This window comes from Neodiprion pinetum, chromosome 6 (assembly GCF_021155775.2).
Source record: "Neodiprion pinetum isolate iyNeoPine1 chromosome 6, iyNeoPine1.2, whole genome shotgun sequence".
In the NCBI taxonomy this organism is placed as follows: domain Eukaryota; kingdom Metazoa; phylum Arthropoda; class Insecta; order Hymenoptera; family Diprionidae; genus Neodiprion; species Neodiprion pinetum.
Window position 1 is genome coordinate 19,084,491 of NC_060237.1, and position 26,642 is coordinate 19,111,132.

At 41.8% G+C, this 26,642-nt stretch overlaps 1 protein-coding gene across 3 annotated transcripts in view; it reads right to left on the minus strand.

Annotated features, from left to right (window-relative positions):
* Window positions 1-15,059: 15,059 nt before the first annotated feature.
* Window positions 15,060-26,642, minus strand: part of LOC124221608 (limbic system-associated membrane protein) — a 55,260-nt gene continuing 43,677 nt past the window's right edge. The window contains exons 4-7 of one of the 3 annotated variants that reach the window (XR_011177484.1): window positions 20,474-20,629; window positions 18,557-18,890; window positions 15,419-15,640; window positions 15,060-15,252 (exon numbers count right to left, since the gene is read on the minus strand). Coding sequence is in view for 2 of the 3 variants with exons in the window: in XM_046631791.2 (XP_046487747.1) it covers window positions 15,501-15,640; window positions 18,557-18,890; window positions 20,474-20,629 (630 nt within the window). In the remaining variant the exon portion in view is untranslated. Of the gene's footprint in view, window positions 15,641-17,821; window positions 18,294-18,556; window positions 18,891-20,473; window positions 20,630-26,642 lie in introns of those variants that run through there. The other 2 variants (XM_046631791.2, XM_046631792.2) reach the window with 2 other exon arrangements.

Consider the following 26,642-nt stretch of genomic DNA (forward strand, 5'->3'; position numbering starts at 1 on the left):
CCGGAACTAAAACTTTCTCTCAGTGTACGACTTTCCTTTCCCGTACTTCGGTAAAATTCACTATACAATATCCAGATTTGATTAATAATGTGTATCAACATTTTTGATACACTTGAGCACAAATTACCATAAAGTATTAAGCCTTTAACTGTGTTGTATGGTAAAATTTTCAATTTCGTACTTGGGCTCAAACTACTCTACTATCCTGTGATGCTTAATATATGCTGTGTGGAGATATTTGCTATACACAGTACAATTTTATTAAATGTATTACTCCAGTTCTTACTACTATGCCAGTATGATGATTTTCGCTATACGATAGTTTAGTCGAACCAAATATATTATATGAGTTTTCGCTGTTATGTCAGGACGGCAAATTTTACCGTACCGTGTATAGTATGAATTGCTTCGCGATATTTCGCATACAGTATTGTACAAAATACCATATTGCTAGAATGTCCTCTGATTACAACACTTTATGGCAATCTTTACTATATTTTTTGAGTAGCGGTTTCTATAAATTTCTCTCAGTGCATGAATTGACAATAATCAATATTTAGCATTTTAACAATTGAGAAGAAAAATATGGTTTGATAAGAATCTAAATATCATGCAGAAGGTGAAATAAATTTCCAAAAAGATGCATTGCCGAAAGCGAATGTTAACACCTTATCAAAGTTTGAAAGAAAATCACAAGACTTTTATTCTTCATTCCAGTTAATTTACAACGAACCTCACGATAGATTCATTCTCATTATTCATTTTTATTTATTGACATTGAATTTTTTCAATCGGTAAGTTTAAATGTGCTCAACAAATCCAAAGAAAAAGAGAAAGAATGTTCTTCACATGCATATCCTTAAAAGGATCGAAACTAAAAATGAAGTAGTTCAAAATTTTTCTTACCAACGTTTTGCACGCGGTAGGCTTTGGTTATAAAGAACTTCTTTTACCGGCCTCATCAATTATTTGGTTGATAATACGTGAAACTGCTAATACCCAAAACCTGCCAAAACCCGCCGAACTGTTACGAAAAATAACCTGGGGCTGTGAGTTTTTATATATCTTCAGTCAACGCGAACTATGTGTAACTATGTTACTTACCATGGTATGGTTGCTAGGCGGCCTGTCTGACCGACCGCTGGTAACTTGCGATTTTCACATCAGTTGGTATGTGCACTCAGTAATTTTATCGGTCATCAGGAAGCCGGTGTATAATAGCAACTGTAGTACCACCTGTCCTGTCTTTTCCCTAATCGTTATCACCCTGACGATTCGAGCCACGAAGTTAAGGCCACAGGGGAGAACAATGGAATAAATTACAAGTAGATTGCAGAGAAACTTTTTTACACGAATTACCAGCCGTCGCTTATACGTTTCTAATCTTTATGATGGTATCCAAACGCTTTTTTGTGATTGCTCGTGACTTTGATGGGGCTTGGAAAAATTCGATTTCTCTGAAATAGGATCAACATTTCCGTTTAGAGTTATTAAAAGAGATCACGTACTCAAGGCGTTTTGCTATGAAATCATCAAATTAACTGTGACAAATTGCTGATTGCATATTTTCACCTATGTGCTCCCTTTGTTTTTTAACTTCGTAAAAAATGGTTTGTCGTTACTTCATTGCGCAGAATACTACAGGAATGCGACGCATCAATTATACATAGTTACAAGATCTTCATTGTGCAATTGCAACGTCGCGCTTTGACATATTAATTAGCGATTATTGAAAATTATCCATCTACGTAACTTTGAACAAATTATACCTACTCAAGTTTAATCGTATAATTCGTATCAATATAGTTATGGTACTCTTTACGATTAACAGGCGTGTGCTAACCGCGCGTTTTACCTCGCATGCATCGCATGAACGCTGATTGAGATAATCCAGAATCTAAATAATTCTTTGACACTCCCTTTTAATTATGATTTATTTCTAACTTTGCTCCATCACGCCTTCAAACTTTACACATATTTTCCAAAGTGTTCGTTTAGTATTACTTAGAATAAAAATTTTTTTTGACATTACTTCATTTTTCGTATTTTTTATTTTCTAATTTCGGAATCTTAGGAAATGAAAAATTTAAGTATATCGGGCAGGAGTACGCAAAACAAAAACGAAACGACGCTGAGCTGTCAAAGGAAACTACAATATAAGGTAATGGTTTTGGTCAAGTTTGGAGCCAGTAAGAAAAACACGAGAACCGCCGTAGAAGTTTTTCAGATCTCTGCAATTGGTTTTTATCGCTTGGATTTTGTTCATATTCTATGGTGATGGAAAAATACTTGCATGAAAAAGTTCATCTATAAAAGTGTTATATGTATATAAAAATCTATAATTTTCCATACTTTCTTAAACAGTCTTCCCAGATATGGTGTAAAGAAAGATTTGCTACAGTTTTGAATACTTCGATCAGCTAAATCTGAGAGTTATGTTAAAAACAGTTGTCTTGAAAATTCCAGAACGCAACGTGAAGTTTGTTGCAATTTACTTAGACATTGGTTCTTCTAAATACCGAAATTTTCCTTAACGTTCAATTCGATTTCCAAGCGACGAAACAGTCAGACTAATCGGAAATTCTGTGGTTAGCTAAACAAAAATTTCCTACCCTATCCTGAAGCGCTTCCAGTAATTAGTAAAAATTCAGCCGCTGCTGTACCTGCCCTAAACTCCTAAGCAAAGAACTCGAGAATGGCAGATAGATAAATATCCTCGTAACCTCATTCGCAGAGGCATTGCTCGAAGTGGTTTTCAGTTGGCGGTCGGAAATGCTAGTCGCGTAGTTTCAAAGTTTAGCTTCCACCATCATGGCGTCTTCTACTGCCGCTTTATCTCTCTCTCTCTCTCTCTCTCTCTCTGTCTCTCTCTCTCTCTCGAACTAGATTTCTCTCTTACCCACTTCTCTATCGTCGTTGTTAGTTTACCTCGTTTCGCGGCATCGCTACGTTGCACAGCATCGCAAGCGACTGCTGCAATGGTTTTGCAAGACGTACAGCATCGGTAATGAGAGATCTCAAGATTTCCTAACCACACTCCCCCTTCACTTACGCTTGTTATACTTAGGTTAATAACCATCGATCCTGACAAAACGCTAAGCAGCCCACAAGAGACCCGAGACGATCAAAGTTTTCCTTGTTATCCTGAATCATCAACCCGTAAAATTGAAAGAGTATACCAATTGTTTACTGTGTAAGATGCTGTTCAAATACATGTGAAAATTTCACCATCAAAATGATAATTTGCACATTTCAGTTGTTGCATCGAACACCTTGTCCATAATAGTGCAAAGTGCCAGTGAAACACTTTGCATTCTATCTTATATGCAGGTACACCATTACCTAACCGAATACTTATCAAAACAACAAAATGACTTGCTTCTTTCGACATGTTGGCCTCAAAGACGTGCAGACGTTGACAATTCACGCTTTTAATTGTACTTCTTCATTTTCACACGATGACCTTGCCGTACTTACTTGCAAAAAGACCTCAGCGCTTAAGAGAGCAAATTTACAGGGGAAAGTCCGCTCTTCCCCTTCATAAGGGTAACGATCGAGATATTGTTTCTTCACCTTACTCACGTCTCGAAGGGTGACACTGGGCCGACCGAGAGCGCGGGAATCTCGACTACCGTTACCTACCCCAAGCCCGGCCTTAAATTTACGCGTTTCCTCCCCAGCGGCCTGGATCCCCGGCTTAAACCTCGTTAGGCATCGTTAGTCGAGGACCCGCGTACCACGGGACAAGAGTTCTCTTTTAGGGGCGGTTAAGCGACGGACACGTGACGACAGACGTATAAGGGCACCAATACTCACCATGAATTAGAAATGACGTCCGCTCTGCGATCCCTGAGTATCCTTTCGCCCTTCGTCGTGGTTTGCGGTACTCGAGCAACCGGATAACTCGGCTAACTCGTGGCAAGACTCGAAACAAGTCTGCAAGGAACTTGCAGGGCCCATTAAGAGTTTGTCGGCCGTTGTCTTCGAAGGTTGATAACATACTCGTATAGGTATAAGATGGAGCTAATTTTCCGCCGGGTCCAAGGTCGATTAATCGGGTAACCGGCAAAGTCAAACGAATTGATGCCTCTCTGTCGGCGAAGATCGGCCACGAAGCAATTCGGAACGATGGGGTGCCAGGCCTCGGTTCATCCGCTCACCCATTCCTCCTGCGAGGCTGATACCTTAACCCTTGACCCTTCTTCCACTCGTATATCCTTTCTTCGCTCTCGTTGGTCCAATCAAAGTGTCCTTAGCTCTGCTCCTTCGCAGATCCATCGGCACTTTAACGACCCTTCAAATTTCGGGGTATTTAATGGCAAAGTTATCAGACTTCGCGGTCACGAAACGGAGTAGATATAAAATTACTGTAGATTCAGCCTCGTGCGACTTATCCAATCGATCGTTCGTGTGAACTTTGGTTGGAGAGTCATGCAAAGTCTTGGTTGTAGTTGGTGATATTGGGGAATATACATCAGATTTGGTTCCTGAGCTACAGAGACTCTCAAGTTTCGCTGACTCCACAGATAAGTTAGTTACAATCTCCAGGTCAAATATTTCCTTAGTGAATTAACTATTACCTAGACGAAAATGTGTTGAATCTGTTTACTTCGATCAATTATCTGAATAGTGATAAGTTGCTTCAACCATTCGTTGTCACTGAAAAGTAGTTGAATATTTTAGGATACATTTCAAGAATTTCTTATTAAATCGAATAATATGACTCCAATTCTTTCTGAAAATTTAATTTCAGAATTAGTTCATCAATCAAGAGAAAAAACGTCTGACTCACAATAAGTGGAATGTATAACGAAGTATCAAATTTCCAGTAATTTAGGTTCCTCTGACTATTCGTCAATCTTCTTTTCACATCGCACGTTACTGACACGGCACGCGGTGTGGCTTGTATAGTGGGTTTCACTCTCCAGGCCAAGTGCCACCCTGCAATATTATAGACGTACATAATATCAATTGTTAAATCATTTCGGGCTTGTCGACGGCATGGCAGGTATCCCACAGCGGAATGCTTGGAGTTGTATTGATGCACGCACAAGGTACACGTATAACCGGGGTGGATTGTACACGATATGCAAATGAGGGGAGCAGGTATCATTAGTAAACTATTATGCCGGAAACTATTATCATGTACCGGGAAGCCGGGTGATGGACGTGCCGACGAACGGAACCAAGGCGAGAGGCCGGAGCGATAGAAAGAGAGGGGGCATAATTTGGGGATCACGTTGGGGCTCGTATATTACGTTTGGAACAATGCCACAACCCGTGAGGACACCGAGGTACCTACAATCACGCGCATAATCTGCGAGGATCCCCCCACCCCACATGAAATTCTATGGGAGTTTCGTCTCCCGGGGATCCATAGCCGGCGAGATATGATCCTTGGGATTAACTTTACCCCAAATTGTTCGGGCAGCTAGCAATCGTCGACGCTTCGACTTGATTAACGAATGTACCAACATTCAGGGAGCAGGGTATCGATTCGCAATTCGATCAGTTTCGGACGAGATTGGAATAAAAAATTCAACCCAACTCTCTAAACGCATGGAGTGCTTACATTCGATCTAGGTTGTAGTTCAAGTTCAAAGTCACCTTGATATCGTTATCATCGATGAATTGTGTGGACGCATAATTTAGCGAAAGAGAGTTAAATCTTTTCCAGACACGGCAGCCAATAATTATGTCCAATATATCTTGAGAGACAAAAATTGTTTTATTGACCAATAACCCAAATTATTTATATCCACGAAGTGGCCCATTTGTGGTCAATTGATTTCGAGTAAAAGTTGGAGCAGGATTTTATTTTGAATTCCGATTAAAAAATTATACATTTGTCAGAATTGCTTGAATAAAAAGCTTTGGGTTTTTGTTCCTACAGAATCTCCAGTTTGCTGATGTTCAAACTCCTGAACTTTGTTTCGAACCATCTTCGTGCAGGCCGCCCGCACATAATTCATGAAACCTCTCCAATCCCACTTGGGAAATTTAAGGACTCGCTAGATAAATTCGGAGCTTTTCAGTAAAGATATTTACTGCTATAAATTCATTCTGCAAAGGATCCAACAAACGCCACTTCTCGAAGAAAAGTTTATCTCGATAAACTTTCTTTACACACAACCTATTGAAACAAATAATCACAACAGAACCTCTGCAATTCTTAGAAAATTGTTGACGCTGGTTCCAGATTCGGCTCAAAAAAGTCTGTGCCACATTTATATTTAATATCGACTAGTTTTAAAACACTCGCTCGCTAAAGCTGGCTCGGGGTCGGATGCCTAGTGTAACTGGTTTTTGTACTCGTGCGCTCGCTTACTCGTTGTCAGCGTTTTACCAGATGACATAGTTGTAGGGGAGACTGGGGCACGATGACTCCCCAAAAAAATTATGGTATTTGCTTCACAGTATACAGAATGAACACTGTCTTTGTGCATGTGACACAAACCGAATCTGACCGTAAGAGTTTTTCTATATAATGCTACAAATCACGTTTACATATGCATGTAAGTATAACCAATTGTGATTTTATGACAATAAGTTTCGTTAAAAAATACCACAGAAAAATCAGCTAATTGCTGATAGATTTGAAACACTTCGCACAGCAATTTCAGCTCTAATTGAATGACGTTATTGTCATGTATTACTATGTATACAACGCCAACCACTCACCAATTGCAATTTGTTGATCCTGGTCGTTCGATTTTTTTTTCCAATTCAAAATGTCATCTGAAGCATGCATATTGGTTTGATAGTATTGAAACTTGAAAATTAGTCCGGAAGGTCTAAAGTCATCAGGTCAAGGACCTGGACAGCCAGAACTACGGAGCGCTTGTCCTGGAAGTCGAGTTTCACCAGGAAGCGGACCTGGAGCGCAGAAACTACGCAGTGCTTGGTCGAAAGTTACCAGGTCAAGAACCTGGACTGCCAGAACTACGGAGCGCTTTTCCTGGATGTCAAAATCCACCAGGTGGAGGATCTGGACAGCCAGAACTATAGAAAATTAGTCCTGAAGGTCAAAAGTCACCAGGTCAAGGACCTGGACAGCCAGAACTACGGAGCGCTTTTCTTGGAAGTCGAGTTTCACGAGGTAGTGGACCTAGAGCGCAGAAACTACGGGGCGGTTGTCCTAAAAGTCGAGTTTTACCAGGTAGCGAACCTGGAGCATAGAAACTACGCAACGCTTGTCCTGGAAGTCGAGTTTCACGAGAAAGCGGACTCCGAGCGCAGGATCCAGGAGGTAAAGAACACGGTACTCGAAATCTGCGGAGCGCGATTCTCTCACGTCCGCTCTATTGCGCCGTTGTTTCCAGACTGGAAATTTGGTAGCTAATTTTCGTCGCTAACGATTACTATAGATCGATGACGTCAAGAGAAAAAAAATTGTGGATGACGTCACTTTCTGATCACCCGAACTTGCGAATATCCAAACTTTGGTTTCGAACTTTAATACTATGGCTGATGTATGATGTATGATGTATGATATGTATGATATGATATGATATGATATGATTGTTTCATTTTTTACGTTCGAGTTTGAAAGGTCTTTAACTGTTTTCCACTTTCAATGCGGTGACTAAATCCCGGCGAATATTGCGTTGCAAATATGTATCATAATTGTTCAATTCTACACTGTGATAAATTTTAATTTGTTATTATCACTACGCAGGTTCCGATTATTTCCCTTTTTCACTACAACTCCAAAATACATTTTTGCAAGATATAAAGTGAATACCAGATAATATATACTTTACATATTGAACATATTCAACGATACTTTTTTAGTTACAATCTAATACAGCGAAACAGCCGATGGGTAATTAGCTCTGCAGGATTTGAGGAACGAAACGTGTTTCCCCTCGATCGTTGGTCCCAGCATGCGGCGTCGTCTTCAAATTTGCATTACAACTTTTGGGAAGGGATGGCCGCAAGTTTCTGCGGCATTAATCCGCCTCTGCGCCTTCGTAAGTAAGGTGAGTAGCTGGTAGGCAACAGTCGTGAGAACCGCATATATAAACCGACCGTGGTTTGGTCGCTCACCGCTTCTTCGTGGTTGACGCGTTGAACGAGTCGGCGACGGGACGAGGATGCAAGGGAGGCATCTTGGGGAAGGTAATAAAGCACAATTATCATTCATATTACCCAAGGAAGCCCACTTTGCGCAAAGATATCATGAATATTAAACCTCAAAACCCTCGCAACTTGTGTCTTCGTACGCGACGCTGGATATCTTCCCTCGATCTCAGCTGGTTTGGCTGTTTTTTGCTTACATACATACATATATATTATATGTGTATTATATATATATATATAATCCGATCATTTCAATACACAATCATCTCTGTATGTCGGGTGTGATTTTACCTAACTAAAGGACCGAACGAGAGAAACGTCTTAACTTTGGCTGCAGTTTACGGAAATCGATAAATTTTTAAGAATTTTTCGTCAGTGTTGAATTGACTTTTTCCAATTTTTATTTACGGAATATGATTAGTTTCATAGAGTATTACAAACACTATTTTTCTCGACGTTTTCAGCGCAGGACATTTGTTAAATCCGAATGCTTTTTCACTCTCACCATATATTAGTTTCCTTAACATCCAGACACTTTTGTTACGTGGCCCTTAAAGTAGACACAGAATCCTTGTACACCTACTTACCCATTTATCCTGGAGATGTATCTTGCAGATGTAAATTACCGAGTTACGGTACCCATGATGAGCCGCTCGCTATATCTATATGACTCACTGAGTACTTATAACTTTCAATCTAGGTATATTGCACAGTGTGATCGTGAAATACTTAACACCGTTGTCGAAATTTTCATTCTATAATTTTCTCCGTGTGGTTAATGAACGTGGCAATTGTTTCAGCCTGTCAGTGCAAGGTGTGTACCAAATGACATGGTATTACGTTCATCGGATGCATCGACTTATAGGAAACACCTAAAGCATCTGGTTTGATTAGCCGTGAAGGCGTGAAGTTGTTAGGCTTCTGCAGCTATAGTTTGATATTGGCAATATGAAATGAGTGTGCAGATACGAGCCTGAATTTGGTTGGAGCATCGCCTTTTACCGATGGTTGAAAAATATTCGTTCAATATCCGAGAATTCTTCAATTACGTCGAGAGCCGATTCGATTAGCGTGGCTGTACTAACTCGACCTGCAACCGTAGGACGACTTTAATTAAATTTACTGTGAAAGCTTTTCAACGCGTCTCAGGATTTATCCTTCTACCTATCGATTTTTTTTCGATTTCCAACAGATGACGTGACGTTAAGCCGCGGCTTAATCGCCGCATCTTCAGGCAGCGAGTTCACTTTGGTACGTATAAGGCGTACGAATGTCGTTGGAAAAGGTTGGAAATGTTGAAAAAAGGCAAACAATTAACAATGTCCAATTTTGTCTATCAATTTTGATCATTTTTGACTAAGCGGTAAGAATTCTCCATCCGGGTAAAATGAAACAAACATTTTTATTCCAGCTTGAAAATGTACCGAGCCACGCTCGATTGATTTGCTGTTTCCCATGAATTGAGGTTGTTGCACTTACGTTTAAGATGTGATTGAATACCGCAGGTCTCAATGTGTAAGCTATCATTTTTCAAGTTCTCCAAATGGTCAGTGAATTTGCAAGCCGGGAGAGGCTCAGTTTTTCATGATATTTCCAAAAGCATATCCCTACGCGGTGGCTGCATTTTCATTTCTCGCTCAACTAACTCCGCTATAGCTCGTTACTGCAGACAAGCGCATTTAGTATATTTTCATCCAGAGCGGCAGCTTTCTGTGCATCAGATTTACAATTAGCGTAATGACTTTGTCGGGAATGCATATCATATATCCATGCAGGTATACAACTCTTGCATATAAAGTGCCCTTTATCCTACTTATGTTCCGGGATTGTTCCAGTGAATTGAAACGAGGAAAATAATCCGGCACAAGTGTATATTACCTATACTACGCGTATACACATATGTACATCCCGTGCAAGGATACAGCGTATATCACTCTTCGCCGAGATAAATCCCTATTTTCCACTGTAAAACCATCTGGGGAAATAATCTGTCTCATTCTTCACACCGAATTGCTCTGGTGTACACACTGTGCTGCATTGCCGCACTGCTTCCTCCATCCCGTAACTGTAGTTCGGCGTACAGATGCTTATACATCTCTCTGCGTACCTACACTCGTACCTTATACCTCTGGCTGAGGTGATTTGTTGCTAGGTTTGGACCAGGAAATTTCAACTGCTCGGATCTTATTTGCAGTATGTTACCCAGCTGCTACATTGATCTTCTGGTTGTGTTTTCTACTCGAATCTCGTCAACGGTATTATGGTATACAGGGTGTTTTCGAATAAACTGGCTGTACGTTGGTTTGCCTACTGCTGAGGGAAACAATATTTGTTTAATATCGGTAAAACAGACTTACCGAGTTGTCGTTTAAAATCCTCGCGAATGAGCTGGAACTGCCGGTATTGCCAAGTTGTGTGGATTTGCCCAAGCAGTTGTTTCGTTACTTATAATCAATGCTGAAGCGTTCAGCGATCGCGTTCCGGAGTCACGTTAAAGTGATCATATTACTTGACTTGACTAATTGGCGTGTTTATGACTCGGTAGGTTTGTTTTACCGGTATTAGTTTCCCTCAGTGGTAGGCAATCCAACATACTGAGGTGTTTATGCGTAAACAATATCCTGTATAGGTGTGAAGTGAAGGAGAGACGAAGAAGAAGAAGAGAAAATATACGCGTGCAAGGGTTTCAATGCTTCAGACATTCAAAATCAATTCAGTGCCTCCGAATGTAAAGTTGAGCTGAAAAATAATTGTTTTCTCAAAATGGTGAACGGGATTTAGATTCTTCACGGCGAAACTGGCGAAGTCGAGTTTGTCGATCGGACGACTGCTTTTAGCGAACGATTCCCAAGGGAGTAATAAACTACATAGAGCGGGCGGGACGCACTCCGCGTAAAACTAACTCGATAGCCGACCGTCCAGCAGCGTTGTAGCCTGGAAAAGTGAAAGCTCAGCAAATCTGGAGGTTCCAGATTATGGCTATTCCGACCGCAATTCTACCGGCCGATATCACACGCGTCACATATATCCCTTGACTGCGGGACGTTTCCGTCAAACGCATACTCGACTCCAACCCCCCTTATACGCCCATGCTTTGGTCCCTCCAGACGCTAACGGACAACCTGGCTAACTCTCTGCAAGGTATTCTGAACATTATCGATGGCGGGTCAACGGCGCCGAGGTTAACCGACGATAGGGAAAGATGAGAGGAAGTAGAGAAAAAGTTACGGCGGTGTATTCATCACGAATTGCGTCGAATAGCGCGTCGAGGAGATTAGAATTTTTAATGAGGTATATGTATCAGTAGACGGTTGAAAAAGTGGATGAATTTTAGGGGTCTAAATATCTCAAGAAAAGGTAATTAATATTGATTGAGGTTTATTTTATTCACAAGTATGCGGATTGAACGTTATTTACATATTATTTTTCACTATAATCAATTGATAGGATAAGTATTGCTAGTGGTAATAACGCGGACGTTTTTGCGATATCTCAAAAACGACTCAGATAAACGATTTACTCAAATTGTGGGAAAATATTTATGGATAGATTATTCTACTTGTCACGATCCGAATTTATTTTTTTTTCAACTAAATGACTAGTTTTGTGAATAATTAGTGACCAGGAGGTAGATGAACATGTTTCGTTTGCCTAACAGTTAAACAAATTTATATACCTGACCGGATTTCGACTAAACCTTCTTCATTCTTCTAAATGACTACTGCTCAAAATTGATATTCGATTGTTCGTCCAGTATTTACAAGTTCTTTATTAAACTATCAATGAAAAGCATGCCAAATAAAAAAAGTGGATCATGGCAAAGAGGTTACTCTAATACTAAATAGATTATCGAAGAATATTATTTCCAAATTTGGAGTAAGTCGGTTGAACCGTTTTCGAAATATCGTCGCCAATGTAACGTACTTTACCTGTCAAAAACGGTCGATGTTTTCGTCGATAACAATAGTCCCTTGTAAATTTATATCGAACCAATAATTGGTCGTCGAGTTGTGAACATTCGAAATCCCGTACTATTTTAGCTGTCCACGCGTAGATACATACACGGCCTCCATCGTTCAAAAGTACACGCATGAGAAGATTCTTCGTACCACGGAGGTGAAAAGCGTTCCACGGAAACAGGGGTGGGAAGGTGAGAACGAAACGCTAGTGCGATTCGAGAAACAGAGATAGAGTAAGAGAGAGAGAGAGAAAGAGAGAGAGAGAGAGTGCGAGTGAGAGGGGGGAGGGGGAGAGGAAACAATTTCCGGAATGCGATTGACGCGGTGGTATAAAGCCGCGGCCCATCTCTCCGAGGCTAACCAGCTTGGCTGTAGGGTGAAGCCAGAAGGTTTGATATCTGCTAATGAAATTGTCTGCCACTCGGGTGCCCCTTGAAACGGGTAAAACCTGTTGGTATTTACGGTCCGAATTACGTGTGCGTGTGCTCCCACGTTAGATATTTGTTTTACTTTAGAGCGATGCACGTTCCTCTCTATATATGTACGTGACTGGTTCTTCGGACCATTTATATTATACGGCAGTAAATTCGCGAGAGTGGTAGGTGTCTACCAGGAGGTTTCCTTGAAAGGACCTGCCCGACTTTCACGGTCATCTAGTTTATACGCGCAGCCGACTTCGTCAGAATTTCACCAGCACGGTAAGGAGAGTGGTCATAGAGATATTAAGATCGAGGATGTGAGACATGGGCTCTCATCCCAGTGGGAACTGGGCACGTCCGGTGAATCGAGAGCGAAGAAAGATCAGGGAGCCATAGCCGTCTCTCTTTTACGACGTGTCCGCGAAAGAGAAAGAAACGGCTCTCCGATGTTTATTCTCTCTTCATTCACCGGAGGTTTTCAGCGCAGCCTCACCTCGTCTATCTTAATATCCCTACAAGAGTAACCGACGCCATTCTTGATAGGCGAGAGGTTACGGTTAACTGTCACTTGTCAGCCGGTCGATTCTAGAGAATTTGTTCTTGCTAGTGAAAGTTTGCTTTTAGGTTACGAGCATGCAGGATGTCAGCCAATCAAAATTAAGCGAGTTGAATCTCGCACGCTACGAGCAGGTTCTGTCAGAAAAAAAAAACCTCTCGGTATAAGCCAGCTCGCATTTGACGCGATTTTCCGAGCGCGAACGCCCGGCTTGAATCTACAGATACATTATATAGAGGAAAAGGTAAAAAGCAGAAAAGCAGTCGAATGGGAGGGAAGAAGTCAGATTTGCCGAGGGCTTGGCTCTGCTTAGCTTGGCTTGGCTTTTCGAGGCTCGTGAATTCAGTTTCGGGATACCTTCGCTCGCTTCTGCTAAAGTAGCTCTCTCTCTCTCTCTCTCTCTCTCTCTCTCTCTCTCTCTCTCTCTCCTCCCCCCCACCCGCCTTCCTCTATTTTCCTCTTCACTCCTGCTCTTTGTAACCGCGTTAGTTGTTCGCCCTGTCTGGGTGATAAAAAATGTATCCTGGCCCAGTCTCCTCTTATTCTTCTACTTCTTCTTTTTTCATTCAGCCACGGTGTACATCATCAGCGCGGTGTGCGAGGGCGTCTGACGCTTCGCCCTCGCCTTTAGTCGTCTCTTCAACCGCAAAGCTCGTTACCCGCGTTGTAATTGATCCCAAAACTTTGATTTCAAAGCCTTTAGGCCGCGGGCTTTTCTTTACTGACGAGCGGCGCCCTCCTCATCGTAAATTTTGCGATCTCGGTCGCTCGAAGTTCCCATTTGTAAAATCGAGTGCGAAGGTCGTTATTAGAAGCTCTGTAGGTCGGTGTCCATTTGCAGGATTTTTCGTTTTAGGACTCGTTTTTTTTTTACTCCGTTACAGCCGTGTTCTGCGCAAGGGTTGCAATTCCTGTTGCGGAAAAAGATGTGAGAACGAGGTAATATATCACTTTATTTCATTCCTGTTTCAATTTACCACCCGTAAAAGAGTTTCGTGCTTTTATCGTGAAAGTTTTTCTCCACCTCCTCTTCCTCATTCTCATACTCATCCTCCGTTTTCAAGACGGGAAATAAGGGAAGCGAACGACCAACCGAGGCACCGTGGCCATGGGAATATAAAGCATCGATAGGCCTCAAGTACTCTCGAACTAACTACGTTTCAGGGGGAAATATCTCCTGACCAGACTAGCTCTCCTCTTCCCATCTAACCTTGTTCTCTTTCCGAACCGAGAGCGAACTACGCGTATAAGTCAATTCTGCCAAAGTTTTATATCAACGTCTGCTACAATCATCGCGTGTATCGATCTGCTGAGGCCGAATTCACTTTAGCCGTTCGATCTTTGAACTCTAATTTTCAGGGGATTGATTTATTTAATTGAAAAATATCCGAGTGTGTATGAAAACTAAGTTCTCCTCCGGGTATTACTCTTTACTCAATTATTAATGGTTTACAAAACCGAATGGCGAAACGTTGTTGAAATGTGGAACGGATCAAAGAGTGCGATGCGGAATAATTCGATGATACGATACATAAACGCCCCCCTTGACACGGAGGTCAAAACATAAAATGAGCAATTGATCGTCGGTCTCGGCAATTAGTCGCATGAAATTAATCTACCAGAGTAATCGGGCGAAAGAGACGCGTTTAAGGTAAAAGGCGATCTCCGGTTTATACGTATGCAATTAGAGCATGTAGGTATGTATTATTCTGTTACAATTCCATGCATTTTATTGGCAAGCTCGCAAGGTGAAAGGAAGCTTTTGCACATATATAAACATAATTAATTAATCATTCGATCGCTTCGTTCGTGACGGGAATAAATTATCTGTGTATTGGTACAGAATTATCATAAGTCCTCGAACGAGTCGATAATTTTAATTCAGGTTGCAGGTAAGAGCTATCACCGAATCGAATTAGGACCTGTCGATTAATTAAACGTCAATGTTTACATATTATTGAATTCGGGTTGGGTCGAGGTACGAGAGGAGAAGCTTGCTCGAAGCTTGCTTTGGCATTCCGTTTATTAAATACTTTTTTATTCTTAATAATATAATCATATTTTCATAGCATACGTCAGTTATTTACATGGGTTTCGGTACTTCTTTTTTTTTTTCTCCTCTCCTTTCGGGTTTTTGGTATAGGTATCTGGATAGTTGAGACGATCAGACGAATTTAGGGTAGATCGGCACTCATCTTGCGGAGATCGGTGAGTCTCCGGCTCTTCTTTCCTCTTCCTTGCAGCAATAAATATATATGTATACATACGGACCTAGAAACTGCGGCGTTGAATCGCCCGTGACGCCTTCCGGAGAACGATCGTTGACCTCGGACCTCTTCCTCCTGATCCTCCTTCTCTGCGGAGGTAACAACCGTCCCACATACAACAAGACTGTTCGTTACCTTCGGTCAAGTTTCTTTCTCCGAGTGGCCGTCGGGGATTCGGTCAGAAACGCGTGGCCCTCCCTAAACCGATGCTTCCCTCTCACGTGGGATAGAGGCTCGTAAAACTCGGTATCCTCCAGCTGACCGTCGCCAGCAGGGAGACGAGGAAGTTACTCGCGAGAATGGCGGGGCTCAGATTTCGCCGATCGCCCCCGTGCATTGCCGCCGGTTTTTCCTCCTCTGAAAATAGAAGAATAAAGCAAAGGTGAGGGTGCGGCTCGAGTCGTTCTCGGACGTGATTTTTCACCGCCATATCGAAATACGGATGTACAGAGGTTCGATTCGTTCGGGCGGATTAGCCTGTTTTCATTGACGAAAATGAGATCAGCTGACCCCCCTCACGCTTATAATTCGTGATATCGACGGGGTTGATAGGGAGGTTTCTTTGATCCCTGCAAAGCGGCGAGGATTTGCCGAGCCGTTTTCCGCTCAGCCGCGTCTTTTCGATGAACGCATTGCTAATCTGATGACCCGGGAGTATCGCCTGACCCGGGCCGATTTAATGAATACTTAATGCAAGCCCTTCCTCGGCAAGATTCCGCCCCGAGCGCGTTCCGTGTCTTTGAAATGAACGCGGTTGCGCGGAGGAAAATCTATGAACGGATTAGTAACGCGTGGAGTGGAAAATTGTTTTCCCTCTACTTGTAATTGGCATCGGGCAGATTGCGGTGCACAGGGCTAATCTGAATCCCAAAAGTTTAAACCCGTCGCGCTGTTGAACTGTTCTAACAGCGTTTTCCTCAGATACGAAGAACCCTCGTGTTCCCGGGGTGTTTATGGATCAGATACATAACCGGCGGCATCGCTGTGCCAAACTTCGAATATCACACCGAGGGGGTGAAGCAGACACGTTTTTCGCCTGCGGGATGCTAATTCGAAAACCTGGTAACCTCAGTGAGAAACATTATAGTTGTCATAGTGACTAGAAAAATTCAGTAAAACAGGTATCGTCAACTGTTTGAATATTGTTGGAATTACGAAACACGAGATACACGTTTTGCGCTATTGTCGATCCTTTTTTGGTAATTGCAATGCAAAATCAGTTTCTTCGATTTACTCTACTTTCTTAGTTAGATAAGGCTTTGACATCAATTTATTGTTGCACAAGCATTAAATTTTCGCAACAGTTCCAAGAAAATATCGTAACAGTCATCGCAATGAGCAAGAATGGTAACGGATACTAGATTTTCTGGTAACAGCTAGAAAACTAATTTTCATTTTCTACCTGGAACTACATTTTTCGATTGTGGTAAAAAATGAAAATAGTTAAGGACCGAGCGTTAACCGGAACTAAAAATTTTATCTCAGTGCTGCACCCACCGTCTCGTTTTTTCCCTACTCGGGAGTCCATTGGAAGCTTCATTCCTGATTATGACTTGCCTACAATTTTCTACGGTACACAGGTGTATACATATTATCTATACACGTACATGTAACAATCCTCGCCGAATGACCAATGAACGGGGAATTGTTTTATGTGTGTATGCGGCTGGGCGAGCTCTCATCCCCTTGTTGCAGCTAACTTGGTGTATTCAAATTACCAGAGATATTTCATCTCGGTTTCATCGCGTTGCCCTGAGGGAGCGTTGCCTGGGTCGTTTCCACGCTATCGCCTGTTGTACGGTTATAGGTTCGATACTTACCCGGTTCAAGCAATAAATATCCGATTGAAAATGACGCGAATTTGAATAACGGTTCGAGCCGCTTCGCCAGAGACGGATTTTCAACATCGAATCGTTAATCCTCGGACCCGCTTCGATGTCTTCTGTGTTTAAAAATAACTTTACAATCATTTTAAATTAAGAAAATTATGCACAGAAACGGGGAAACGTCACGTTGCGCGACGTTCGAATTAAGGTTACAGATGTATTCTGTACATATTGTGAGAGTTGAACATTACTGTGTCAAGCCGGACTCGGCGTTTGAGACAAGGATTAGGTGGGAGAGGAAATCCGTTTCAAACAGGGGATTCTACGAGAAGACGCCGCAGGAAGAACAGTGACTCAATACCTGGTAGTTCTCATTTCAATTATTCTTTGACAATTTCACAACGTGCCTGTCAACTTCATCAATGCTTTCTAGTCTAAGTTTTTCAAAAACAAGTCAAAAGTTGAGAAATTTATAAAGTGTATTAGCAACGAAAAGTGAAAAGCCGTCTACGAAAATGAAAACTGCGGAACCGACTTCGACAACGATAAACGAAATCAAAGTTAAGTAAAATAAAAAGGGTCAACAAAAGTAACGATGATTTGAAAAAAAAAGACTAGTTATAGATGCATTGATATAAAAAAGCATTCTATGCATGAAACGCGTATTTTAATCTTGCGAATTAATTGATGGACGAATGAATGATTCAAAGTGAGTAATTTTTGCAACTTTATTTATACAATTATACACCCCTGATTTATTTATTTTTTAAAGAAATGAACGTGTTTTTAATTTTCACTTCGTCCGTGCAATTAAGCAAAATCATGATTTACAACATATTTTTTCACCCTTACTCCGGATATTGACAAAATAAATGATCCATTAGATATACACAAGTAGTTAAAACAAATCGTCACAATTTACATATAGGTATGTATCATCATTCTCAAGAACGTCGAGTGCGATCGGTGAGACGCGAGAGGAATAACAATTTCGCTTCGGGCGAGACCCTTTTTACTCTAATTCAATGTTAGCATGACTGCTGCTGGGTGGTAGCGAGGTATTTTGAAATGTTTCATATTCCATCAGATATACGGTTACGGGTGACGAGGCATGTATCCATCCGTCGGCGTATTCCTCAAGACAGGCAATAAATTTTTCATCTCCGTTCAGCGAGGCGAAATATCTGTGAATAATTTAACCCCGTTTCATATGGGTGAAAATTCACGTACGTGAACTGCACTTGGCTACTCCGGCCCAAGCGCATCTTAGTCGATAAGTTTTAGGGCTTCCGGACTACTGAAACCATTCGGTGAACCTCGATCTATCTACTGCTCATGCGCGAAGGCGGGAAATTTGAAATCTGTACAGTTAGAATGCGCGGTAGGTCGATTTTGGGGGCTTGGAAAAATTTCGGTGGTCTCGAAGCCTTCTGGCCTGTCTACTGACCTTCGATAACGTGAACTATGACGTATGCTGGCCTCGCGTTGCTCGGGACACAAGTGTAGTTGCCACCGTGGGATGGTTTCGCCTTATCAACGACCAATATGGAGCCCGTCGTCGTCGCCTCCACCCTGACACCAGGCTCCACGTCGTAGTTGATCATCCTGCCCTGGCGATACCAGAATAAATAGACCGGCGGCTCCGTCGACGACATCAGCTGGCACTCCAAACGTAGGCTCGAGCCTTGCTTGACATGGAGGTCTGGTGCTCCAGGTATTATGGCATATGCCTCGGTTACCTTCAGTCGGGCGAAATTCTGCTGGACCGGGTGCGTGGCGACCTGGAAAGAACTTTTGTAACCACCTTTTTCTGGGCATTGTTTTTTGCTAGGAGGTGCGCGTCGTGCAAGCGTACGGTGAAATTATATGATCCCGGAACCGAAGTAATGATCGAAAATCAACCGACCTGATGGAGGAAACAAAATGATGCAAAAACTTTACGTGTACCAAGGAAAAATGTTGGCGCGGACTTCTGTAGACTATAATTTGCTGTCGATCTAACGACATATGATGTCTAAATCTTCGAAGTGACCGCAAAAATAGTTCCAGAGTGTAATTCACACCAGCCACTTTTATCGCGACTTTTTTCACACAGAACTGCAAACTTGATATTTTCAGGTTTTGGCCACAGGAAGTTAGCCGTAATTTACATCGCCCTCCTTCTCGTAACATATATGCGACTGTGTGTGTCTATGTCTTCTGAAGTTAGCTCTACGACTGTTTTAACGACTGTTTTATTGTCCATTGGCCGGACTCAAACGTACACCCGCTGGTGTTTCAACGGGATATAAACTCTCGAAGAAGAGTCTGCAAACAGGACCTAAATCCCCCATTTATCACGAAAAAATTCAAATTAGGGCAATAATGTATACTGTGTTTTGTAACTTTCCGCTTTTCCAAGAGATCCAGGAAGTTATTATTATAATGACCCCGTGAATGACAAGTCGAGTTCTCATTGGGTATCCACGTTTACGTATGTAGATAAAGGTTTTTTTTAACCACTAATTCCTGTAACGGACACCTGAGTGCAGAGATTGATTCTTTCGTGCCAAACAATATCTCGAAAATGACTAAACGTATTTTTAATATCTTGGTCTCAATTAACGCGATTATTTCTAACTGAAAACTGTTTACATTTTGATCAAAACTTGTCGAACTCAATCCATAGGCTTTTGCGAAAATGAACATTTTTTTGTCCGATAAAACTCGAAAACGGATAAACGAATATAAATGGAATTCAGGCGATTGACTTTCCTAAACTTCGAACTGACAGGGGTTTCAAAAGAAAAAAACAAAAAAAAAAAACGGAGCTAAACCATCGCTGAGTTATCCGTGTAAATAAAAAGTTTTCTATCCAATCTCTCCATTTCCGTAAACAATTTGGAAATGGCGTATAGTTCCGTGACTAATACTTCTATGCTAATAGACTTTTCTCTGGTGGTTCCTTGTTTTGTTCCATTTGGCATTCTGAGTAGAGAACGATTGAAGGAAAAAGAAAGTGTGAGAAGGACGTTTCACGTCAGAGCTGGTACTAAGGAGAATGTGAAAATCACCAAATTGAGATCTTCGGAATATATACGGAAGATCTTTGACCCCGGACTAGCCATCCTTGAGTTCTTGACTTCCCTTCGTGCACGAATCTGACATTTCCACGGGGCGGACCTTTGGAATCTAAGGCCAGGCTGACCGATATGTCAGCTCTAATGACCCGTCGCTAATTGTTCCCCGCTAGGCTAATCTCTTTTTAACTGATATTTAAACGCGCGTTTAATTCGGGCGGACAGCTTATGCGGTCCGGCGGGGCGGCTTTCGGATACATCGTAATTGGTATGCAGGGAGGGCAAATAGCCGTTGATGGCATCACCTGACACTCGTAGACCCCGGCGTCCTGAAAAGTGACTCCTCTGATTAGGAGAGCCCAGTCCGAGCTCGAGGGTCGTATCACAAAGCGACTGTCCACCGAATGCGTCGCTGCTCCTACGGTCAAAAGTTGGCGATCCCTGCGCCGGATCCACGTTACCTGAAACAGCAAAGGGTCTCAGGTTAGCCCATCGAATCAAACGGGAATTCAGTTTGCATTTTATTGATTTATTGATTGCGGGAATATACGCGACTGTTTCGGTCATTTATGGTTCGGAAAATTCGGAAATTGACTGTCGAGGAGGTTGGACAGTTGGGAATTAATCACTTTCGTCGATTTGTTCGCGAGATTGTCGCGTGTTCAGAGTAATTCATCAAATTTATTTATTCGTAAGAGCTATGAGGATTTTGCTTGAAATGCAAGAAAAAGATTCTAAAATTCTTTATTTCAAATTGCTCAAAAATGGTGGAAAATTTAGGAAATTTAGGAAATTTAGGAAAGGTATAATGATTTGTATTTTCAAAATCTAAACTAACCCTGGGATCCCCAAATGCGTTGAAATTTCGCCGAAACACGATCATAGTGAGTAAAAAAAGACTGAACGTGAACTTGCTCGCGTTTTAATTCCGCCTGTAATATCGAATCACAGGGTATAGTTTTCGGTTCTATTCGCCAAGCTGATTGACTGCCGCAGATTTTGATCGAAGTCCTTTATAGTCGGATTCCGTCCAGCGGCTCGATTAATGTAAGTGTCGGTGCCCCGCAAAGAGATGCAGAGAAGCTGTTTGAGCCGGCTGCAAGCGCGTTTCGACCTGCAGTGATTGGATTCAGATTGCCCAATCAATATTCTGGACCGTGGATTCTGGGGCGGCGTTCGTCGCCGCTACACAAGGCCTTATTACACGCGTAATTAGAACATCGCACACAGCTAATGCCTCCCAGGAAAGCAATTCTCCGGCAATATAATATCCGAGTCACTGCCTCGTAATCTAGGGTTGCCGTAATCCCTATCCTTCCTGAAGATGTCCTCCACCGTATCTCTCTCTCTTCGTCCTGCCGCAAGGATTTTCGCATCCAATACTGCGCGTTTATACGCGATCTCTCCTGAAACTTACCTCGTAAAGTAACGAGCTAACTTGCCCCGTTATCAGATGGGACGGACCAAAAACTAGTTCAAGGACGTTCCTTCTACACGTTTTACCTTCGCCTGGCTTTTCTCGCTAAACAGGACGTACGTTTTACACTTACTTACTCTTACTACTTTAGAATTTATCGGTAATACTTCCTCATACTTCGTTAGTCTGGTCAGGTTTTGCCTCCTTAACGTTCGGTTGAGGATGGATTGGTTTTACGGTCTGAATCAAGTATTAGGGTCAGAAAGAAAACTGTTTAAAAGTCTCCAGTAGGTAGTTTTGTTTGTGCTAATAATGATCAACGCGAATAAAACAACGTATCTGTACTATAATGTATTGAAAGCGAATCTGATAAAATTTGAGTAACACGATTACTTAATGTATCAACGACCTTACGAAAAGGTTTTTATAAGCAGAAAGTATGATAATATTATTGAACTATACTGTTTTCAATCCAATTCTCATGTTTTTCGGTTGATTTTATTAACCAGAAAGATTTTTAGAGATAAAGTATAAAAATATTTTCACAAATAGTTATTTCTAGAGTAGAACGCTAGAATTTTCTCGCTCCTTAACTTGTCTTTCGTACGGCCGGATGAATCCATCCTTAATATATCATGTATCCGAAGGGTTTGCATATCGTCGAACCCTGGGTTTAATTTCGAAATGTATATTCTGTCATTTTTAGACTTCGATACATAACATGTATGTCTGTATGTATACAATGAGAATATGTATATGCATACAATTGTTGAACGGTTTCGAAGTATTTTTATTTTGTTATTTTACTTTTTTCGTCGTTCCAACTCCAGGTGAGAGATTAAAATGGGATTGCAGGAACGACATTCGTTCCGAAACGATGAAGAGAAGGAGACATTCGTTCTCATTACGATGGATTGAAAACAGAGATAGCGAGAGCTAGGAAGGGATCTTTTTTCGCGTTTCCTTTTTCTTGCTTCCCGTCCAACTCCCGGTCCGGATGGACACCAGAGTTCGTTGTCTCCAGGCCGTACCGGGACACGGGAAGCCGCTAATCCCTACTTTCCCCGTCTTTCCTAATTTTCGTGCGGACGACTATTTATACATACGATCCTTGTTTCCCCGCCGATGCAAAGGTCCTGGCCTCAGACCTGTGGCGAACTTCGGGCTAGTTCCGTCAGCTTAGTTAAGCTTTTAAATTGCAGCTTTTCAAACTGTTCGCCACTCCTTTGAATTGTACTGTTATCTCCAAGTTGAAAGTAGGTAACGGTATTATTGTTAACCATGGTGCCGCTTCGTGCCGAAATCGTATTCCGTCAAATTTAACGGAAGAATCAGTTTCAATTTCTGGTAAAAGTCAGTGAACTTTATCTGTATCGTAACAAAGGTGACCACTAGTCGTCGGTATCCGTAAATCGAAACGATTCGATCGATTGTTGGATTCACTTTTCAAGTTAGCGTAAGCTTCGTAATCGTTCACTGTCATTATCTTCTCACGTTTTATTGGCAATTTATATCCATCATCTACTTCCTAGCATAACGACTTTTCTTTGACAAACAAAATGTAATCAGCCCCTCGTATATTCGCTCGACGAGCCCTCCTAGCTCGCTCGCTCTTAGACGTAATGCTGCAACTCTTCCATGAACCACATTGTCTCGTATTTTCATCAGCTGCGTAAGCCTTATCTTTTCAGGATACTCGCTCACAGTACAGCGTCGTCGTAACGAGATATTGCGGCGAAGCCCTCCCTGTATACATAACAATACGTAACCCTCTATAATACACACTTTTGTATTATACGATGCAGGCGCGGTGATAGAGAGAAAGAGAGAGTCTCAGCTGTAACGGTTTACGCAAAATGACAAAACGTTGTTGTACTCTTGCAAAGAATCCATACTTTCGCCTCAGTTCCATTTACGCTTTGATACGGTATGAGTAAAGGCATCCATTTCCGCAAAAGTTATACACGCCGACGTTGACAGAATTCGTGGCGTATTTTCAACGAGTTTATTTTACCGTCGAAATCGACGTCGCGAAAAATTTAGGGCTTGAACGATTTAAGACTCGGAAAACTCTAGACCCAGAGGTTTGGATGAATGTATTGGGAATATATCGATGCTGTATTGTAATAAAGTGTCTTTTCTTCTTTTTTCGCGTAGAATTCGGCCGGCACAACTCTGTGCTTGTAAAACACTCCTTCTCAAACAAAGAATCCCATTTCGCATTGGAGAAGTCCATCTCGGGAAATCGATTAATCGGGGTTTAGTTGTCTTGGACTTGAGTGCCCAGCTCTGACTTTCCGAAGAGTGAAAAACTCGGTATAATACAGGGATGGGTCCATCCGAGTGAACCACGCGAGTCGTGAAGCGACTTTCTCTTCTGCGTCAGGGGAAAAAAAACTGCCGAGTGGAAAATCCTTTGGAAAATCCACCGGAATCAAGTTCGGCCTATTGTAAACTGGAAACCAATTTCGCTTGTCCTTGTACAGCAAGGGTCAATATCGTCTATACCTGTATATACTTTATCCTCGCGATTTTAACCTGTCTCTCTGTCTCTCTCTCTCTCTCTCTCTTGGATGGATCCGAACCCGGAACACTTGGTTCGTTCGATTGATCCATGCTCTCCGCGAGACTTGGAAAACACTCTTCTTTGAGTTCTTCCTTTTAGTGCCTACTCGTTCAAGAGAAGTGTACCGGGTGACTTCGGGGGATAGGGGAATGTCAAGTCGTTGATAAGTTCCTTGTTCGATAGTGGCCTGCTACCTCTTTTCAAACTTCAAATTCGCCTTACCTAGTCATTTTACCTACAAGCTTTCCTATTCTTCTGAATTCCCGTTAAAACTTTGTTCCAATTTCAAATTCTCTTCCAATAAGGTCGTAAACGATTAGGTGAAATTTGTTAAATCTCAAAGTGAACTTTAGTCAAATAAACTTAAAATACAACGTATCGCATAATGTAAGGAAAGATCAGTCTCTAAAAACTTTGTAAGATAGTTCAACGCAGGGTGCTATTATACATGCTGTTTAAAATAATTTTAATACATGTTTTGAAGTTCGCTTACGGCTCTCGTCGTTTTACATCAAAATGAAAATCGACATATTCCTGTACATATATATATATATATATATACATATATAAAACAACCAAAGTCTTGATACAAAGTGCCTTATTTTAACCTACTTAATTGTTTGCCCTCCTCTGCATTATATATTTCGTTTCGTACTACGTCCAGCTGGATGTAATTATAAGTACAGGAGTTTAGGATTTACAAGACTTGTTTTGAGATGACTAAATTGCCGTTGCTCGTTCTCTTCTGTTCTTTTGAATAAAGCAGCAAATAGCGTTAATTAAAAAGTTTTATACAATCCGGCGTTGCAGACTCTAAGACGAAGACGGTTCCCTTTGGTAACTCAGTACTCATAACGCTCTCTCAAAGTAACTGCGGAAAGGTCGTGCGTAAATTTAGCTCTAATGTTCGAGTGCCTCAAGCCGCTAAAGCTGCTCGTGAAATGTCCCCGGATGACGGAATAATCCCACCTCAATATTCAACGTCCATAAATACATCTGCGTATACATGATGTACGTTTATACGCCTAAGCGCACCTTGTACCTGATCGCGCAAACGGGTTGCTACGGTTCGCACCGTGGCGTAATTAATTTATCCAATTGATGCCTCCCCTTGAGCTAACACTCCCAGTGGGTATTACATCTATAGGGCGTGCCTAGCTCGTGACTCGGAGTTATTCGGTTGCGTAGTTCACGCGAACTTTCCTAGGTATCTGTACGATCGTCTTGTCGGAAAAAGTTTAGGCAGCCCGAATACAGACGTCTTTAGTTAAGACTTCTTACGTCTCGTGGAATCCAGCCAGAAATGCTTGCGCATACGAATAACGCGACGGTTAACGATCGGTGTACGTTTACACACTGGATAATCATACCGTAATAAGTATTCGCAAATTTCAATCGCTCGAGCCGGTTTTCGTACCGAAAAACTACTCCAACGTTGGGAAAAATGTTGCTAATCGTAAGAAGTAGCAAACATACGCTCTTGGCTTTGGTCACACAGGCATCGAGCAGCCGGGTCTTTTGGGTCCGTGGAAAGCTGCTTACGGAGGACGCAATATCATTTTCTATATCTTTATTCGTACCTGGGGGCCGTTTACTCCCGGTGTTGTGACGTAAGCTCGTAAATTTCCTGCACCTCGCGGTTCTCGTCATCCGACAATGTCTCGGGGAGACGCTGTTCTACTTTCTAAGGATTGACGCGTCGCGGGAACAAAGGACCGTTGTGAGATGGCTCGTTCATGCGCGAGTTTTGCTCCTTTTTCTTCTTATCTTTGGTCCGAGGAAAGAAGGACGGAGGAAAAATCCTTTCGAGAAAATAGGAAGCGAGAGGCGTGATTCGCATCCAGATTGAGATGAAATTAATTCGAGCAACGTCGCGAGGTGTAATCAAGTTATTCGATTTTAACTAATGGTGTACATTATGCTTTGAACCGAGTCTTTCCAAAGTCTCGTCTATCCGTTAATCAAGGAACGAAGGCGGAGCTCGAGGAATGCTGCTCCGACTTTTTGCTTCCTTTTTTTTTTGGATGGTCTGTTTTTTTTTTTTTTTTTCATCGCTAAGAAATAAACGTTCCTCGACGTAGATTGTTGTAAAAAGACGAATTGATTAATTTCAACGTTTCCACGCTGCTTTGCGTTTCTTATTCTCATACAAAACGTCCTCCATCTCGTTTCGCCTTCTGGCATCTGATTAAATAATCAAGCAGATAGAATTAATTGCTCGGTTTTTTTCCGTCGCGTTTATTCGTACTTCTCTGTCTTTGTACACCGAAAGGTCACGTTACAATGGCACTGATTGCAACTGATTCCACAACCCGTATTTAATATCGTTTACCAGTGAATTTTCTTCGTGCATAAGTTACGCCAATGCTACATAGTTCGAAGTCAGACTGACGACCTTATTTTGCACAAAACGAGAGTATAAGGTACTCGCATACAATATTGCTGTTGGCGAAGTTTTTTTCATTCCGTAAATTACGCACAGTCAACACAA